Genomic DNA, 15,991 nt, shown 5'->3' with positions numbered 1-15,991 from the left:
GGGCACGGTGGCTTAGTGGTTAGCACGTTCGCCTCACAATTCCCGGGTTGGGGGTTCGATTCATGCCTCCGCCTTGTGTGTGTGTGGAGTTTGCATGTTCTCACCCTGCCTCGGGGGTTTCCTCCGGGTACTCCGGTTTCCTCCCCCGGTCCAAAGACATGCATGGTAGGTTGATTGGCATCTCTGGAAAATTGTCCGTAGTGTGTGATTGCGTGAGTGAATGAGTGTGTGTGTGCCCTGCGATGGGTTGGCACTCCGTAGTTCGGATAAGCGGTAGAAGATGAGTGAGAGTGAGTAAGTGGCATCATCATGAATCATTTAATTTTTTGAATCATTGAATCGAATCACAAATCAGAACAAACAAAACAGAATGTTGGCTTCTACAAGCCAACATAAATATACTAAAAGACTAAAAGTTACCAGTAGATGTGCAATTTATTAAATCAATGCATGAGCTTTAAATTCCCCTCAAGTTTTACTATAGTGTTAATAATACTGTCAGACATTTCTAATATGTTATGTTGTTTAACATATGTTAAATATGTACACCATTCTAAGGTATATTGGAACATGGGCCTGCTGAGTATGTGTACATGTTTGTGTGTTAGGAGGGGCAGCCTCACTTCTACTAGTTCTCTGTGTTTATGTTCTAGCATGATGAGGTCTCCATCCTTTCGGAGCAAAAAAAAGAGAAAGAGAGAGTGTGGCTGGAATGCCCTGAGCGATGGCCGCCCGGATTGGAGTGTTCTTCCCCAGTCATCCCTATAAGGCTGTAGTAGAGTGAACCCGATGGGCTGCGTACGAACCTGGCTCCATGTTTGGGAGGTGGGAGGGGGCTTGGAAGCACACATTGGACCTACATAAGAGCTCCACACACTGGTCAGGGCCACACCATCACCAAGTGGCTAAACCCCCCGGCCCAGCACTGTCAGGGTAAGTAACCTCCACCCATATTCTTCCTATCTCTCAATCTCTGTTTTTCACAATCTTTTTCACACCCTCTGAGACATGCTGTGTTTTGTGAGCTGTTTTGAAGTATAGCATGTTAGAAAAGAATGCACATCTGATTGTTGTTTTGTGAGTTTACTCAGGTGCATGCAGTTTGAAAGATGGAAATGGAAATGGTTGAAATGGAAACTGAGAGTTTCAGTGCTTTCAGTATTATGTTTCACTGATTGACACATTTATCACATATCAGTCACAGTCAGATACAGTCATATCATTATAATGCAGTAACATCAATAATGCTGTAAAAATTGATGTTTGTCACTCATAAGTGTTATAATGCAGATTTATCCTTTATGCCATTAAAATGTAGATTTTGTTCATAATGATGCTATAGTGACTATGGATCCTTAATGGATATTATAATTCCGATTTATCTGTGTTAACAAACCTGTTATTCATTGCTATATGCATGCATAGTTTCAGTAAAGCTGTATAAATCTGCATAACCTTTACAGGCTGTGTGTTAGATGATAGATGCTTGGAGACATGACCATCAGTCTAGATGGTTGTCCCCCCTGCTGGATTAAAGTCCTTGTGATTTGTGAGGATTATGCCTAAATATGGTTTTCTTAAATGGACCAAAGGCATCGGTGTGACTCCCAACTTTTCTTGCACTTACAATCCCCCCACCCTCGCTGAGATATTGTGGATAGGGAGGGCCAAAAGGAGTTTGCAAAGTCCAGAGACAGAGACATGCCTCCCCATTATTTCCAAATTAGGAATTTTTCCCATGGTGAAGTATTCATTCATCAGGGACAGAAATGTAGGATTCAGGATGCATGACATTGGGGCAGTGGATGAGTTCTGCAGAGATTTTACCTAATTTTAACAATGTGGATTAATTCTAGAATAATTTACTACTGGTATTATTAACAATTTAACTAAAATTCTGTAAACATTGAAACTGTAATATTGTAGTATTCCATGCATCTGTGATTTTATGGAGTAGGGTGTGGTCGTTATCACAAACATGCACATGCCTACTCACAGACAGACAGGCACACACACATGCACACGCACACACACACAGACTTTTAAACCTTCAAAATACAGTAAATAATATTAATAATAATATAAAAAGCAATGCCCTTTACAAGCCTAGAAAGCAGATTTCTTGATAATTGTCTGGTGCGTTTGCAGTGATTGTCTCCTATTGGAGTGAAGAAGGAAATCCGAGCTGAACCATGTGTGACGACGAAGAAAGTACTGCTCTGGTGTGCGATAACGGCTCAGGACTGTGTAAGGCAGGCTTCGCCGGGGATGATGCCCCCCGAGCTGTGTTCCCCTCCATCGTGGGCCGTCCCAGACACCAGGTGAACTTTCTCCAACCACACCATTTAGGCACAGTGGGACAGTAAACTGCAAACATACACCTACTGGAATCATGACATTTAGCTGAATGGAATGGAAAACTTTAATCTTTTTATTTTCCAATTGTCTGTTGAGTTATGATGTTGAACGCCTCTGTGTCTGCTCTTAGGGTGTGATGGTGGGGATGGGGCAGAAAGACAGTTATGTTGGTGATGAAGCACAGAGCAAAAGAGGTATCCTGACCCTCAAATACCCTATTGAGCACGGCATCATCACAAACTGGGACGACATGGAAAAAGTAAGTAGTCCTTGCTAATTTAGGCATCATTACAAACCAGAAGTTGCCAAGAACACGAGAACAAATAATTTCCCAAAATAGTAACACACAGCATGTGTGCCTGATGCCAGATATGTGGCTGAAAATGTTCTTATCGCTAGACTTTTAATTTGGTCTTCTGTATGTTGATACCTGGAATAGCTATACTGCTGTATCATTCACTATGCACATGACACACACACACACACACACACACACACAACTAAAGTGTCAAACGCTATCCTTCATGCACACACTGTCATCGACTAGCAGATGCATGCAGCAGATGGTATTATTCACTTAGCTCTCTGTGACTGCGCCATATCTCACTCATTGTGAGCATCATGTATCACAATTTAGAAAACTCCAGATTTCACAGATGATCTGGATGATCTACCAAACTTTTATCAGCCCATTTGTAATTATTAATTCTAATCTCTACATGTTGAATTGATTTGCCCACAATGTAATTGGTTTTCTTTTCTTTTTTTGAAAGATCTGGCATCACTCCTTCTACAATGAGCTCCGTGTTGCTCCCGAGGAGCATCCTACCTTGCTGACAGAGGCTCCGCTTAACCCTAAAGCCAATAGGGAGAAGATGACCCAGGTCAGGCTCAGTTTGCACGTCTCAGACCTGCCAAAATGTAGATAGAAATCCAAACCCTCTATAAAATCTAAAGTACTAAAAAAAAGAGTGTACAATATAAGAATGGTCCTAAGTCCTTTTCACCTGCAAACACTACTTTCTCTTTCTTTCAGATTATGTTTGAGACCTTTAATGTTCCAGCCATGTACGTAGCTATTCAGGCAGTGCTATCCCTCTATGCCTCTGGACGCACAACAGGTCAGTTGCCTTGTCCCTTTTGGAACATGTTTAGCTTTAGAGTGCAGGAAAATTTCTGATCAAACATTTGATTTTCTGCAGGTATTGTTCTTGATTCTGGTGATGGTGTCACCCACAACGTGCCCATATACGAGGGCTATGCTCTTCCTCACGCCATCATGCGTTTGGACTTGGCCGGCCGTGATCTCACTGACTACCTCATGAAGATCCTGACTGAACGTGGCTACTCCTTCGTGACCACTGGTGAATGCAGACACAATTGAAACACTATCTCTGTTTATCTTTGCTGTAACCTTAAGTCAAAATATAGTGAATTCCACAAAACAGCAATAATTAATCTAGACTGAGAATATTCTAATTTATACAGTACTCGTGTCAACTCTGAAAAACAGACTTTTTGTTGTATACCGTTGGATTTGGAAGCATGAATGTTTTACATGAGTGCTAATTTACTGAAGCGATCTGATCGAATACAGCTGAAAGAGAAATCGTCCGTGATATCAAGGAGAAGCTGTGCTACGTCGCATTGGACTTTGAGAATGAGATGGCCACTGCTGCCACCTCTTCCTCTCTGGAGAAGAGTTATGAGCTTCCTGATGGGCAGGTCATCACCATTGGCAACGAGAGGTTCCGCTGTCCTGAGACCCTCTTCCAACCGTCCTTCATCGGTAATGACTCTTTCCTTTCCTCTTCTCTTTCTTAGTTTCTCTCTACAATATTTGATTCTAAATACTGGTTTTCCCTCTTAGGCATGGAGTCTGCTGGTATACATGAAACTACTTACAACAGCATCATGAAGTGCGATATTGACATCCGTAAGGACCTGTACGCCAACAACGTCCTGTCTGGTGGTACCACCATGTACCCTGGCATTGCTGACAGGATGCAGAAGGAGATCACTGCTTTGGCCCCCAGCACCATGAAGATCAAGGTGAGTACTCTGATTGGATTGATTTCCAGACCCGCAAAGTTTTTAGGTCAGTGTTCCTTAGTTGTTCTTGTTGTACCACTGAAGATCATAACACTGAATTTTTGGCAACTGTGCAATGTGTGTATGTAGATCATCGCCCCACCAGAGAGAAAGTATTCAGTATGGATTGGTGGCTCGATCCTGGCTTCACTCTCCACCTTCCAGCAGATGTGGATCAGCAAGCAAGAATATGACGAGGCTGGTCCATCCATTGTGCATCGCAAGTGCTTCTAAATTCAACAGCCCCTAGCCCTCAAAACTCTGCTCTCGCTTCCTAGCCTGTAAACTGTGAATGTATCATCTGGTTTCTCTCCTGTTTTGTCTTTGCACTGCCCACACTTGCGTGAATGTTTGGATTTTGTTTCGCGTCATTGATTGTTTTTGTTACATTGGATGAGCAAAGCTGTCAACATGAACAGATTGGGAAGATTCCTGGGGTTAGTGAGAAACCACATGGAGGGAGGGAAAGAGAATAATCGCAAGGTGTTTTGTAATGGCTTTTAGAGAAACAGAGCTCACATACTCCCTCTTGTGTTTCAAACAGTGTAAGATAACACTTGCATGTGTTTTCTCTCTGCTTTGAGACAGTTTGTATGGATAGCTATACAATGACCCCAGGAATAAATAAAGCTCTGCATACCAGAACTGTATTTAATGTCTTCTTTTCTGAGCACAGTTACTTTTTTTGCATGGTAAAAAATAGGTTACAAGTAAGTTTAATGTATTATTCGCCACCATTTTGCAAGCTGGATTTCCATTTCTGAACAAGTGAAACTAATGCTATATAAATAAGCAACCTGACCTAAAAGTTGTTTCTTCATTTCATTACTTACTCACAAATGCCAACAGCCCACACAAACTCCAAAAGGGTAACAAATTATTTAGGTCATAAACAGAATAGCAGCACCTTCATTAAAATAATCATTACACAATTTCTTTCTATCATGTCCCAGATTTGAGATTTCTGCCTTCATTCTGAATAATTACATTAGGCTTTATTAAAAATGAGATTAGTATGATTTAAAAATGATACCATCGATACCCTCATACGCTCATTTTTTCCTTCTTTTATTTAAAAAAAATGGCAGTGGGGGGAAACATTGTACAGTCACTGCATCATATTGCCCACAAGTTCCTGTTGCAAAAACAGCACTAAAGGTTTAAGAGGAACTATGAAACCCCATATAAAGCCCTAAAAAAAAGGGGGAAAAAATACAATGCCACAGCACACACAAAATCCACAATATGTTGACTCACTCACCATCGAAGAGGAGACTGAAACTTGCAAAGTTATTTTCTGCTGTACCACTGTGGAACGGAAAGTCGCAAAACAGAGAAGGAGCCACTGATTGATTTAAGTTAGCATGTTAGCATGAGAGGATGATACCTGAGATCACTGGTTCTATCAAGCCTCTAGTTCTAGCAGTAGCTCCTCCAATAAGGCGTATTAGGCTTCTTTGCTTATTTTACTGTAGGTCCTTTGGTTAAGGAGAAAGTGAGGCAAAACTGAGGAACTGGGGATATATTTATGCTGTTCAGCTTTACTGTTTATTGTAACTGCTGAGCACCTAGACTAATGCCAAATAAGTCAACATTATAAAATTGCGTCAGTAACCTAAAACCTGCCACTCCTTCAAGTCAAACATCACCTTCGCTGACCAGAAGTTCTCTAGCAGGAAAAGGTTGTTTTGTCTTTAACTCAATAATATAAAATACATACTGATTATAATTTGAGTTCCCTTGACTAAACACCGGAGCTGTAACAATTTGAATCGTCATAAATGACAAGATACAAACGTTGCAAATACATATTGGGTAGAAAGTATCTGAGTAAATAGCAAGAAATAATAATTTAAAAAAAATTGGAATCACATCACTTTACATAAGGCAACTGTCTAAAAAGAACTTTGCATCCTGGTAAAAAGTTCACATTTTGGTTGTGGCATTAATAGCTAAACGATGCCACCTTCAGGACACACCATAATATGAAACCTGACAAGAGATCAGATCAGATCACAAACCTGTCCATAAAGATTGCTTCTGAACAAACAGGCACAAATGCTAAAGCAAGCTGTTAAAAATTCTATAACAAATCAGAGACAGAGGGGAAAAAACAACACTTAAATGCTTTACAGCTTCATTACAAGAAGCCAACAGCAACCTGTGCAACACAGAATCCACTTCACAGTACTTTTTTGTTTAAGAAATAAATAAATACAAAAAAGCCTTCAAGCAGCCGGTGATGAAAATAAAACTCCTGGGTCTGTAGCTTCTACTGAAGCATGTCCTTCCTTCTTCTGTTACCTGAGGTCCAGCACTGACGTTTTGGCGTCCTTCACAACCACGTGCTTACAGATCTGTGAATTACACACATTCGATTTTCACTTCTTTTAAAAGAAGAGCATTGAGTTTTTCATTCTCACTTACAGTGTCAGATTTAAGGAGCAAAGATGTTATTTAACTTTAACACATGTAGAAATTGGGTCTGCATGATTAGGATATCTCAGGAGTGCTGCACTGTCCCTAACAGTGTTTTTAGTTATATGACATTTATATTAGCACCACAGGGGACATCGATCACAAACTAGCTGTTAACACCTCTCAAAAAGGCACTCGTTTGATTGACGGTACTATTGTCAGGCTCCACTTATACCAGGAAAAAATAAAAAGGGAAACAGCAATAAAAAAATAAAAATTAGGTCCACTGGCTGACAAATCAGCTGTGTATTATGGGGAGACCATAACATCACACTACAATACCATTAGCTAACAGACAGAATTTAGTTTTTTTTAGCATAGACAGTCTAGCTAGACTAAAAGTATAGCTAGCTTCTAGATAGTGCTTGGCTGCATTGTGATCATTTATTTTCTCGATCTTCTCAACAGTTGTAACATGATTCCAAAAAGTCAAACAAATTATACTGACAATTTGTTTTCTAAAAAGCTCAATCAATGTAAACATTAGCAGAAATGATAGCTAGCTAATTACTTTAATTAAAAATGCTAGTCAAAAAACAGTAACTGTGTAATGGTCTAATTTACTAAGATGGCATTGAATTTGTAGTAACAGAGACAAAGAGGTAGAAAACCGGAAAACTGAGCTCAGCATTCCACTTGTGTGTGTTTAATCCATAACCATTCAGTTCTAGAGTTTGAAATGTTAAAACGACACCTATGCTTTTGGTATTTAATCGGCACAAGTACATATGAGGATCTTACAGTGAAGAAGGCTGTAACATTATACTGCAGTAATGATAGCTAACAAGGACTGGTTTTTTTAGCTAATCTACACTACTAGGTTTCGCTAGCTAGTGCCAAGCTATATAGTGCTTGTTGCCTTTCCAAAATTTAAAGCAGTTATGTTGGTCTTAGCAAAATGTACTGAAAATGCCAAGAATGATGCTAGCTAGTGAAAGGGGTCTAGCAGAATAGAAGATTCTATTAACTATCCAGCTATTAGCTATTCATTACACAAACTGGTTAGCTATGTATAAGGCTACAGTTAATTTTAGCTAATCGACATGTTTTAAATTCATGTGCATTCAATCCTTAGAAGCAAACATCTGTTGCTGTTAATTAATCAGAAAAAGTGTAGCTGAGTGTCTTACGGTGAAGAGAGGGGGGTCTTTCCTGTGAGGGTGAAAACCTTTAAGTCTGCAGCCAGCCACCTCGCTCATGCCAGCAGCGGTGAGGCGGAACACGCCGGTACTGCGAACAGTCAGACAGCAAAACAGAGGGAGACAGATGGACAAGACAGACAGCGAGACAGACAAGACAGACAGACAGAGAAACAAAGAGAGACAGACAGACAGACAAGACAGACAGACAGACAAAGAGAGAGAGAGAGAGAGCAGCAGAGAGAGGTAGGTTAAAAAAGAAAGAAGGAACGAGAGTGAAAGCAGGGGAACAAAAGGAGAGAGAGAAAATGGATTTACAAGGTTTTAGATTAAATGCTCTGCAATTTGTTCTAAAATGAAAATATAATTGAGGCTTTGTTTATTCATAATGAGTGGTGCCATTCTAAAAAAATATCCTGGTCATGATCCCGGCATGGCAGCTATGAGATGGCGAGGACAGTGTATGATTATACTCACTCGTTATGCTTGGGTGAGCAGACAATGGCAATGGCCTCGGGCAGCATCAGTTGATAGGAGCTGTGTGTGTGAAGATCCACACTAGAGAGAAAAGCTGTCTGTGTGGGATGTGTCTGCCGGCATGCATGTATAAACACACAAACACACACACACAAATATTAATAACCAACATCTTTACCTTCTCACACGGTCACTAGGTGACTTGACAGGTACTGAGAATAACTCGGTAAAATGATTAGGGATGTTACCATGGTGACCCTCTGCCTGAAGCACCATTATATTTGATCCAGCCGGTAATAGGAGAAACTCAACAGGGTTATTCTGAATAAACCTCTCTGCTTTTCACTAACATCCCATTATGTTTTGAGAAAACACTCATCTTTCAAATCAGTATTATGTTTTCTCTGCCACTACAATAAGGCTGTATTAATTTTAAAAAAAAAATGAGACAAAGAAGGCAATTTGATGGAAAGGCAGAAAGTATCCTACATGGATCCAGCCAAGAGTCAGTAGGTTATGATGGTCCTGATAACTGAAAAGCTCCTCCACATTCTCCATGTCACAGTAGTCTGGCCCAGATGACTGTTTGGGCACAATCACATGGGTGAGCACGAACTCGTTGTGAGTCTGGGGTTTAGAACAAAAAACAAAAGAGAGTATTTTTCCTCATTCTGTTCATTGTGATGCCATTTTAGCTAACTAAGCACACAAAGCCAAAGTGCAGCCTTTTTATCAAATGTTTACAATAGCATTATGTGAGAAGTGAGTAAGTTGTGAATACACTCACACCCAAGTTTCAGTAATGCTATACAAAACAAAGCCACTCTTTTATGAAAGGACATACAAATGGTGAACCACTGAACAAAAACCATGACCAAATGACCTCTTTTACAAACTGGAACTGCATCTTATATGCTCACACCTTTGAACATGAAATAGAAACCTAAAGAGTGTAAAGTGAACACAAAGAACATAACCTTCTTTGTTCTGTATAGCTGCTGAGTGACAACGTCAATTGTTAAAAGTGCTGACAAATAAAAATGAAGGGAATTAAATACCAATTTCCCACAGAGCACGCCACATGTCTCAATGCCTCTGGCGGTGTTACGGTCAGCCAGCAGCAGGAACCTGTATGTCAGGTCTCGAGGAATTAGAACGCGCCTCAGGCCTTCCACTTGCTGATCTGGACACACACACACATTGAATTCATACATACTGATTACACAAATATCCAGATGCAGACAGAAAGCATTCTCTCTTTCTGACTCACTCTGCACTGCAGCTAACGTGGCTGCAGGTTTGGGGAGAGGTGCAGCTTGTTTGTTGCGGTTGGGGTCAAGGTTTGTGTGGTATTTTGGAGTCTGTGACAGGCACGAACCATCCGTTTGTTCAAGTTCTTTAGGGAAAGCATCCTGTTTACGGTTGGCCTGCTCCTGACGCCGCAGCTGCTCTTCGAAGAAGCGGAACTGCTCTGACTCCAGCTGCATCTTTTTCAACTGTGCCACGCGCTGTTTCTCTTCCTCCAGCAAAGACAGCCTCTGTAACTGATCTCGACACACAGCTACAGGAAGCACAGCCTGGCTCTAAAAAAATACACAAACAAAAATTGACTTTAAATTCAAGGCAAAAAAATGAACAGAAACACAAGGACAGTGTCAGTTCTAGCTCTGCTTACTTTAATAGCATCTCTACTGTGTGTAAAACCTAGGGAAGCTTAGATTACAACATGGAGATCAAACAGCTCAAAGCCACAAAGAGCTGAGAGTAGTGTGAGTTTAATCAGTGCAAGTGCACCTTGAGCTTACCTGCCTCTTCATATATTCACTGTACTCTTTGCTGTATTTTTCATGGAGGAGTTTCTTCAGTTGATCCTTGCGTGGAAAAGCAACTTCTTGCAATTTCTACAAAAAGATCATTTGTGAAATTGACAATATATTAAGTGATACTGCGATGAAGTTTTCGAGCAGCTTGATAAGTCATCTGAGAGATTCTTAACAATCTGTAGATTGTAAGGTTTCCAAGGTGGAATATCTGCCCACTGTTTAAAGGGTCGATGGCTCAGCTGTCCTAAAAAGCGTAGATGTATTATATTTCTGCCCCAACACCCTAAGACACATCACATTAGTTAGTGCTCAAACAACAGGACTTGGGGGTTTATCTACTCTCTCACTTCGACAACAGAATGCGCAGTTACATGAAGAGTCACAAACCTGGAATAAACTAAAGAGAAAAAAAAACAATAAGTAAGCGGAAGTGACAGATTTTCTATCTGCAATCAAACAGATCTACTCCATTTGCCCAAAAAAAGATTTTGACCTGACATACACCACACAGTGAGTCTGCATTTCTAGACTGAACTGCCTACGCAACAACAGTAGTACACTGAACCGTTTTCTGCGATGTCTCAGTGGGAGCGAGTGTGTTAGTGTCTGTGTTAATGAAGCATAAAGCTAATAAGATTTAGAGCGGGCTCAGAGCCACTGGGCTCCATCACCCCGTGCAGGCTGCCAGGGGCTTACCTTCATTATGACTTGTTTCTCGGGGACGTTGCACTGCTGATAGTCTCGATGACTGGGGAGTTTCTCCACAAATAAACTGCAGAGTGACAACAGGCAGCAGTCAACATAAAGCGCTGTACATTAAAAGCAGTGATTGTATTATAGAAGACTATGCTTTCGAGATATACAGTTATTTCAAATGTCATTTCCATTTATAAGCGGTTATAAATAGAAAGAAGTGACTGTTTATGACTGGTCAATGCTGTGTAGCTTGTCCTTCTAATAGGCATTAGGCCAGCCTAACATTTTGTGTTGCTTGCACTAGTACTGAAAGTGAAGAAGATATACAGATGGAGAATTTACATACAGTGCGTATGTATGCTAAGGCAGCATAAGGTCGAACATGAGGTCGGTTGCTGATGTGCATACAGTAGAAATGCAGCGCTTTGGTTTCCATATCAGATTTGCCTTTTAATATTAACAAAAATTAGTGACCGATACTGATACCAATTCATTCAACTGCGCAACTCGCTCAAAAAGACTGAATCTTTCACAAATTTCACATCTAGATCAAAAGGACACTGGGAGATTTATGACTAAAAAAAAAATCATGAGCAATTGCTTGGCAACCGAGAAGCAAAGAGAATAAGCTAGCTGGAGTAAACTTAAGAAAATCTGTTGTTAGAAATGTCACCTTTTTTCTAAAACGTGGGTTATTTTCATTACAATAATGCAGTTAATTTCTACAAAAAAGGTATTCTTTGGCTTAAAAAAAGTGTTGACTTCGTGTTGACTGCAAATGGATCGTTGCATCACAATTAGTGAATATAACAGAAGATTTCACACAGAATGTTCTTGTAAAAATCAATGAAGCTTACAGCTGCCTTAAGATATCCTTCCTCCAAGTCTGTATCACATCCAATCTCTGTCTTATTCATTAAGTGTGCTTTATTAATACTTGGCCCTAGTGAATTGTACCACAGTTATCCTCTACTCTAGTGGAAAAGGCGTGAAAGCTGTACAGTAATTGATAAGTACGTGATAAACTTGTTGTAGAGGACGAAAGCGTTTTCTAGACTGCCCTCCTCCAGGTAGACGGCAGCCATGCGCTCCATCTCTACCCCTGAGCGAAAATAGCGGCGTGGCGCAATGTCCTCACTGATCTCAATGTTGTAGCCCATCTTACTGAGCGCTCGCACGCGCTCCACTGCTGGCAGCGTTACATCCGTATAGTCCGGCTCAGCTGCCAGCTTCTCCTGCAAATAAAGAACAGAGCTGAATCACCACAGGAGAACACACAAACACAAACACACACACACACACAGATAAGCTCTGTTTGTTGTCCGTTCTCAGTGCTCCTTCAGAAATTAGACAGACCGGAAGGCACAAGCAGTGGTCCTCGGCTTCCAAGCTAACACACATACATGGAAAGCATGAAGACTGGCTCAACCTGCAGTTCTTGCTTGAACTGACCACCAATTTCACTTCTATACACAACAATGAACAACAATGCTGAACGTAAATTAAGCTCTACGAAAATCTCCACAGTTGTTATTCAATGAGGGGAAAGAGTTAAGAGGGCACATTTATTTACTGAACCAAATGATGAAGACCCTCTCTTTGTCTTAATCATCTATTCATGAAGAAAGGAAGCAAAGTGTAAAGGGGACTTGCATCCGTTCCTTCCTTCCCCACTCCCCCCCACTTCAGGATGGAAGGATGTGAATGACAGCGCAGCTGCTCTGAGCATGCTAATGGATGAGTCAGAGACACACTCCAGCCCTTCTGCCCCCTCACACTTTTCCCCAGCACTCAGAAAACTGACCCATTAACCATCCCACCCCAACTCCATCCCCCATCACTCACCAGTGAGCTGAGGCTGAACTCTTCCTCCATGGTGTATTTAGGATGCAGGCTGGCAGGCTCTGATCCTCCTGATGTCTCCATCTGTCATCTCCCAAGATGATTCCTCACTGTGGAACAAAGCAAAAATGCACGTGTCAGCTCTGACATCATGGCCTCATGAGCCTCTGCTGCAAGGCCACTGGGTCGATACAGCCTCCTAAAAGGCCATAAAAGCCTGCTAAATGCAGACCTTTCTCTTTACCTTCTGACTCCACCTTCCATTACTCAAACTAACACCAACCTTCATACTGAAGCTTCTAACAGTTTTTTTTCTTCTTTTCAGATCAGGTATGTCGTGCTCCAGTCTCAATATCCACGGCACTGCAATGGTTAGTATTATAGCTCACTTTACCTTCTGATTCAACTCATTTACACCTCTGTTTGACACCTCTGCTTCAGACAGTATTCCTTAATTCATTTACAGGGTTACGTGGTTATGTGGGGGCGCACCAACATCCTTAGAGAGATTATTAATTATATTATTCACTAAAACACAGCGAGTTCTGGTCCAAAACCGCTATGCACACTTCTATTCAGAGGAGAAACTGTGCTACAGTTGCTATGACAGCTTGTAACCATGCAGAAAAAATATGGTGAGTCATGAATATCAGTTGTTGAACACAAAAAAGAGACTTGGTGGGCTTTCGTACAAAGCACATAAACTCAGCAAACCTTAGCTTCTTTTCTATGAGGCCTTTTTACTCGTCCATCATCACTTTTGAATTTATGATAGATGCAGCAGAACGGTTTGTTACCGAACACAGTCGCACTCAGGTTGATGATGCCATGGCAACATGAAATAGATGTGGAGTAAGAATAAAAACCTGGTGTAAAGGAGATGTATACATGCAATTTAGCAAAATCAAATCCAGCACCTCACACATCTGATTTGTCAGATTTTCCAACAACATAAATTATATAAATCATGTGCATGGATGAGTAGTAAAATGAAAAACCGGGTCAGTCCATTTGCAGATAAGTGTGTAATGCGAAGCGCCACCAGCTTCAGATAAACTAATGCTCACAAAATTTTTTTAAAAGGGATCCAAATTCTTGTTAAACAATCGAATTTGTGCTGCATGTGTGAAAATACTATAGACAGATACAAACAGTCAGGAACACAGTGATGTAATTCGGGTAAATACAACACAATACAAGATCATATAGTCCATTTAAGGCAAAAAAAAGGAAATATATACATTGAGAAAGCCAATATTTACCTTAACACTGATTTCTATTATTACCGTCAATGTACTGTAGGCCATACAACATTTACATTTACAGCATTTAGAAGACGCCCTTATCCAGAGCGACTAACATTTTCTCATTTTTATACAATTGAGAGTTAAGGGCCTTGCACAGGGGCCCAGCAGTGGCAGCTTGGTGTACGTAGGAATCAAACTCACAACCTTCCGATTGGTAGCCCAACACCTTAAGCACTAGGCTACCACATCCCAACTGGCTTATACAAGGTGTCTTACGGATTGCAAAATTCACAAGCTCATCTCATTTAGAGACAAAATTTGTCACCCATTCGGATTTCTGACTGCCTTTGAGTTTGTGGAAAAAAAAGTCAGACAGAATAGAAACAATGTCAAAGTGAGTGAGCAATAAGTGGTTGTACAACATACCTTTAGTGCTGACTAAACAAAACCACCTCCCACACTGTAAACTCACGTGGAAAAGGCATTTTCAATCATCTGTATTCATAAAGCTTCAGTACATTCTGGATTTCTCTGCAACCAACATATTCAGTACTCCAAACATTCCACATACCAGCCTGCAGTAGTTAAGGCTTTTTTTTTTTTTTTTTTGTGGTCAGGAAACACTCAGATTTATTTTTATTCCATCAAACCTTTCAGAATTTACAAAAAAAAAAAAAAAAAAAAAGGGGTTTACTTTTGCTTGGGAAGAGTGCACACAGTCACCATCTCACTGCTAACATGATCTGATCAGGTGCAGTGTGATGGATGCGTTTCACTGATGAACATAATCTACACTAAAAAGCACCAACGTGAAACTTCCACACATTTGGTGATAATGTGAGGCATAAACAGACCTCTGACTAGGACTTATTCCTGAACAAGGAGTTATTGCAAAATCTGAGCAATTAGCAATCTGATGGTCTGAAATACAGAATACCATTAACCTGGAGAAAAAAGCACGAATCAGAGATCCACGGATCGATCAGGACAATAGATTCCGATGATATAAAAAGAGTAAATGATGTTTACCAGTAAGTGGGCTGCTGTTGTCCCATGCTCGCGCTCCTGTCCTCCTCACATGCAGCACGTGCTTACACAACACAAGAGTCGACTCACTGAAATGTTCACGTGACACAAGCCGGGATTCTTTTCACCTCTGCACTTCATAAACAGAGCACGTATTCTCTCCGCCAAAAGGACACACGAGGAACACGGCAGCTATGCCTGAAACTCGCTCTTCAACGACACATCCTGCTCTAGAACATAAGCGACTGCATATGAACGCGTCAGCAGCCCAGCGGCGCTTTGACACATAACGTGGGTGGAGTGAGCAAATGACACGAATCTATGTCCTGCTGTATGGAAAGCCATACGTGCCAAGCGTTCAGAAAACGCCCCAGCATCATGTGACTAAATGGAGCGTTTAAGGGTACAATCTGGTAGACCATGTTTGTCAGATGGCAAGTACTGGCAGAAAGGACATTAAAACAGTGTCACATACGCAAAAAAAAGGACTAAAATCTGGAATCGTGTGTTATCTTGGTTTTCTGGGGTTAACAATTATCTGACATTTCACACTATGAACATTTTTAAATCCTGGGTTAACGTTCTAATTTGCACATTTGCAGCGTCAGCATCCATGATTGGATAAATACAGCGTATCACTGGGTTAAATGATGAGGAGGGGATGTGGTAGCTGAGTGGTTATGGTATTGGAATGTCAAGCAGATGGATGTGAGTTCAAATCCCAGGTCCACGAAGCTGCCACTGCAGGGCCCCTGAGCAAGGCCCTTAACCCTCTATTGCTCAGTTGTATAAAATATAAGTCACTCTGCATAAG

At 40.9% G+C, this 15,991-nt stretch overlaps 2 protein-coding genes across 2 annotated transcripts; one reads left to right on the top strand and one right to left on the bottom strand.

Moving 5' to 3' along the window:
- Positions 1 to 774: 774 nt before the first annotated feature.
- acta2 (actin alpha 2, smooth muscle) lies at positions 775 to 5,094 on the top strand. Its single transcript, XM_060860830.1, has 9 exons — positions 775 to 933; positions 2,149 to 2,321; positions 2,489 to 2,617; positions 3,132 to 3,242; positions 3,395 to 3,479; positions 3,561 to 3,722; positions 3,956 to 4,147; positions 4,229 to 4,410; positions 4,540 to 5,094. The coding sequence occupies exons 2-9, from the start codon at positions 2,193 to 2,195 to the stop codon at positions 4,681 to 4,683; spliced, it is 1,134 nt and encodes a 377-aa protein (XP_060716813.1). The 5' UTR covers positions 775 to 933; positions 2,149 to 2,192; the 3' UTR covers positions 4,684 to 5,094.
- A 402-nt stretch (positions 5,095 to 5,496) lies between these two features.
- Positions 5,497 to 15,464, bottom strand: stambpl1 (STAM binding protein-like 1). The gene is made up of 11 exons (XM_060860821.1): positions 15,181 to 15,464; positions 12,908 to 13,014; positions 12,080 to 12,297; positions 11,063 to 11,138; positions 10,349 to 10,444; positions 9,814 to 10,126; positions 9,602 to 9,726; positions 9,033 to 9,170; positions 8,544 to 8,656; positions 8,058 to 8,157; positions 5,497 to 6,806 (listed from the first exon to the last, which is right to left on the bottom strand). The coding sequence occupies exons 2-11, from the start codon at positions 12,986 to 12,988 to the stop codon at positions 6,750 to 6,752; spliced, it is 1,317 nt and encodes a 438-aa protein (XP_060716804.1). The 5' UTR covers positions 12,989 to 13,014; positions 15,181 to 15,464; the 3' UTR covers positions 5,497 to 6,749.
- Positions 15,465 to 15,991: the final 527 nt, after the last annotated feature.

The sequence above is a fragment of the Tachysurus vachellii genome, chromosome 2 (genome assembly GCF_030014155.1).
Source record: "Tachysurus vachellii isolate PV-2020 chromosome 2, HZAU_Pvac_v1, whole genome shotgun sequence".
In the NCBI taxonomy this organism is placed as follows: Eukaryota; Metazoa; Chordata; class Actinopteri; order Siluriformes; family Bagridae; genus Tachysurus; species Tachysurus vachellii.
The sequence above is the reverse complement of the archived record's forward strand: the minus strand, read 5'-3'. Positions and strand labels throughout refer to the sequence as shown.

Excerpts from the sequence above, each read along its gene's own strand:
- acta2 (XM_060860830.1), top strand. The coding sequence starts at position 2,193 with ATGTGTGACGACGAAGAAAGTACTGCTCTGGTGTGCGATAACGGCTCA. Across the intron at positions 2,322-2,488 it reads TGGGCCGTCCCAGACACCAG|GGTGTGATGGTGGGGATGGG; the intron begins GTGAACTTTCTC and ends GTCTGCTCTTAG. Across the intron at positions 4,411-4,539 it reads CCAGCACCATGAAGATCAAG|ATCATCGCCCCACCAGAGAG; the intron begins GTGAGTACTCTG and ends GTGTGTATGTAG.
- stambpl1 (XM_060860821.1), bottom strand. The coding sequence starts at position 12,988 with ATGGAGACATCAGGAGGATCAGAGCCTGCCAGCCTGCATCCTAAATAC. Across the intron at positions 9,171-9,601 it reads GCGTGCTCTGTGGGAAATTG|ACTCACAACGAGTTCGTGCT; the intron begins GTATTTAATTCC and ends TCTAAACCCCAG. Across the intron at positions 8,158-8,543 it reads TGCTCACCCAAGCATAACGA|TACCGGCGTGTTCCGCCTCA; the intron begins GTGAGTATAATC and ends GACTGTTCGCAG.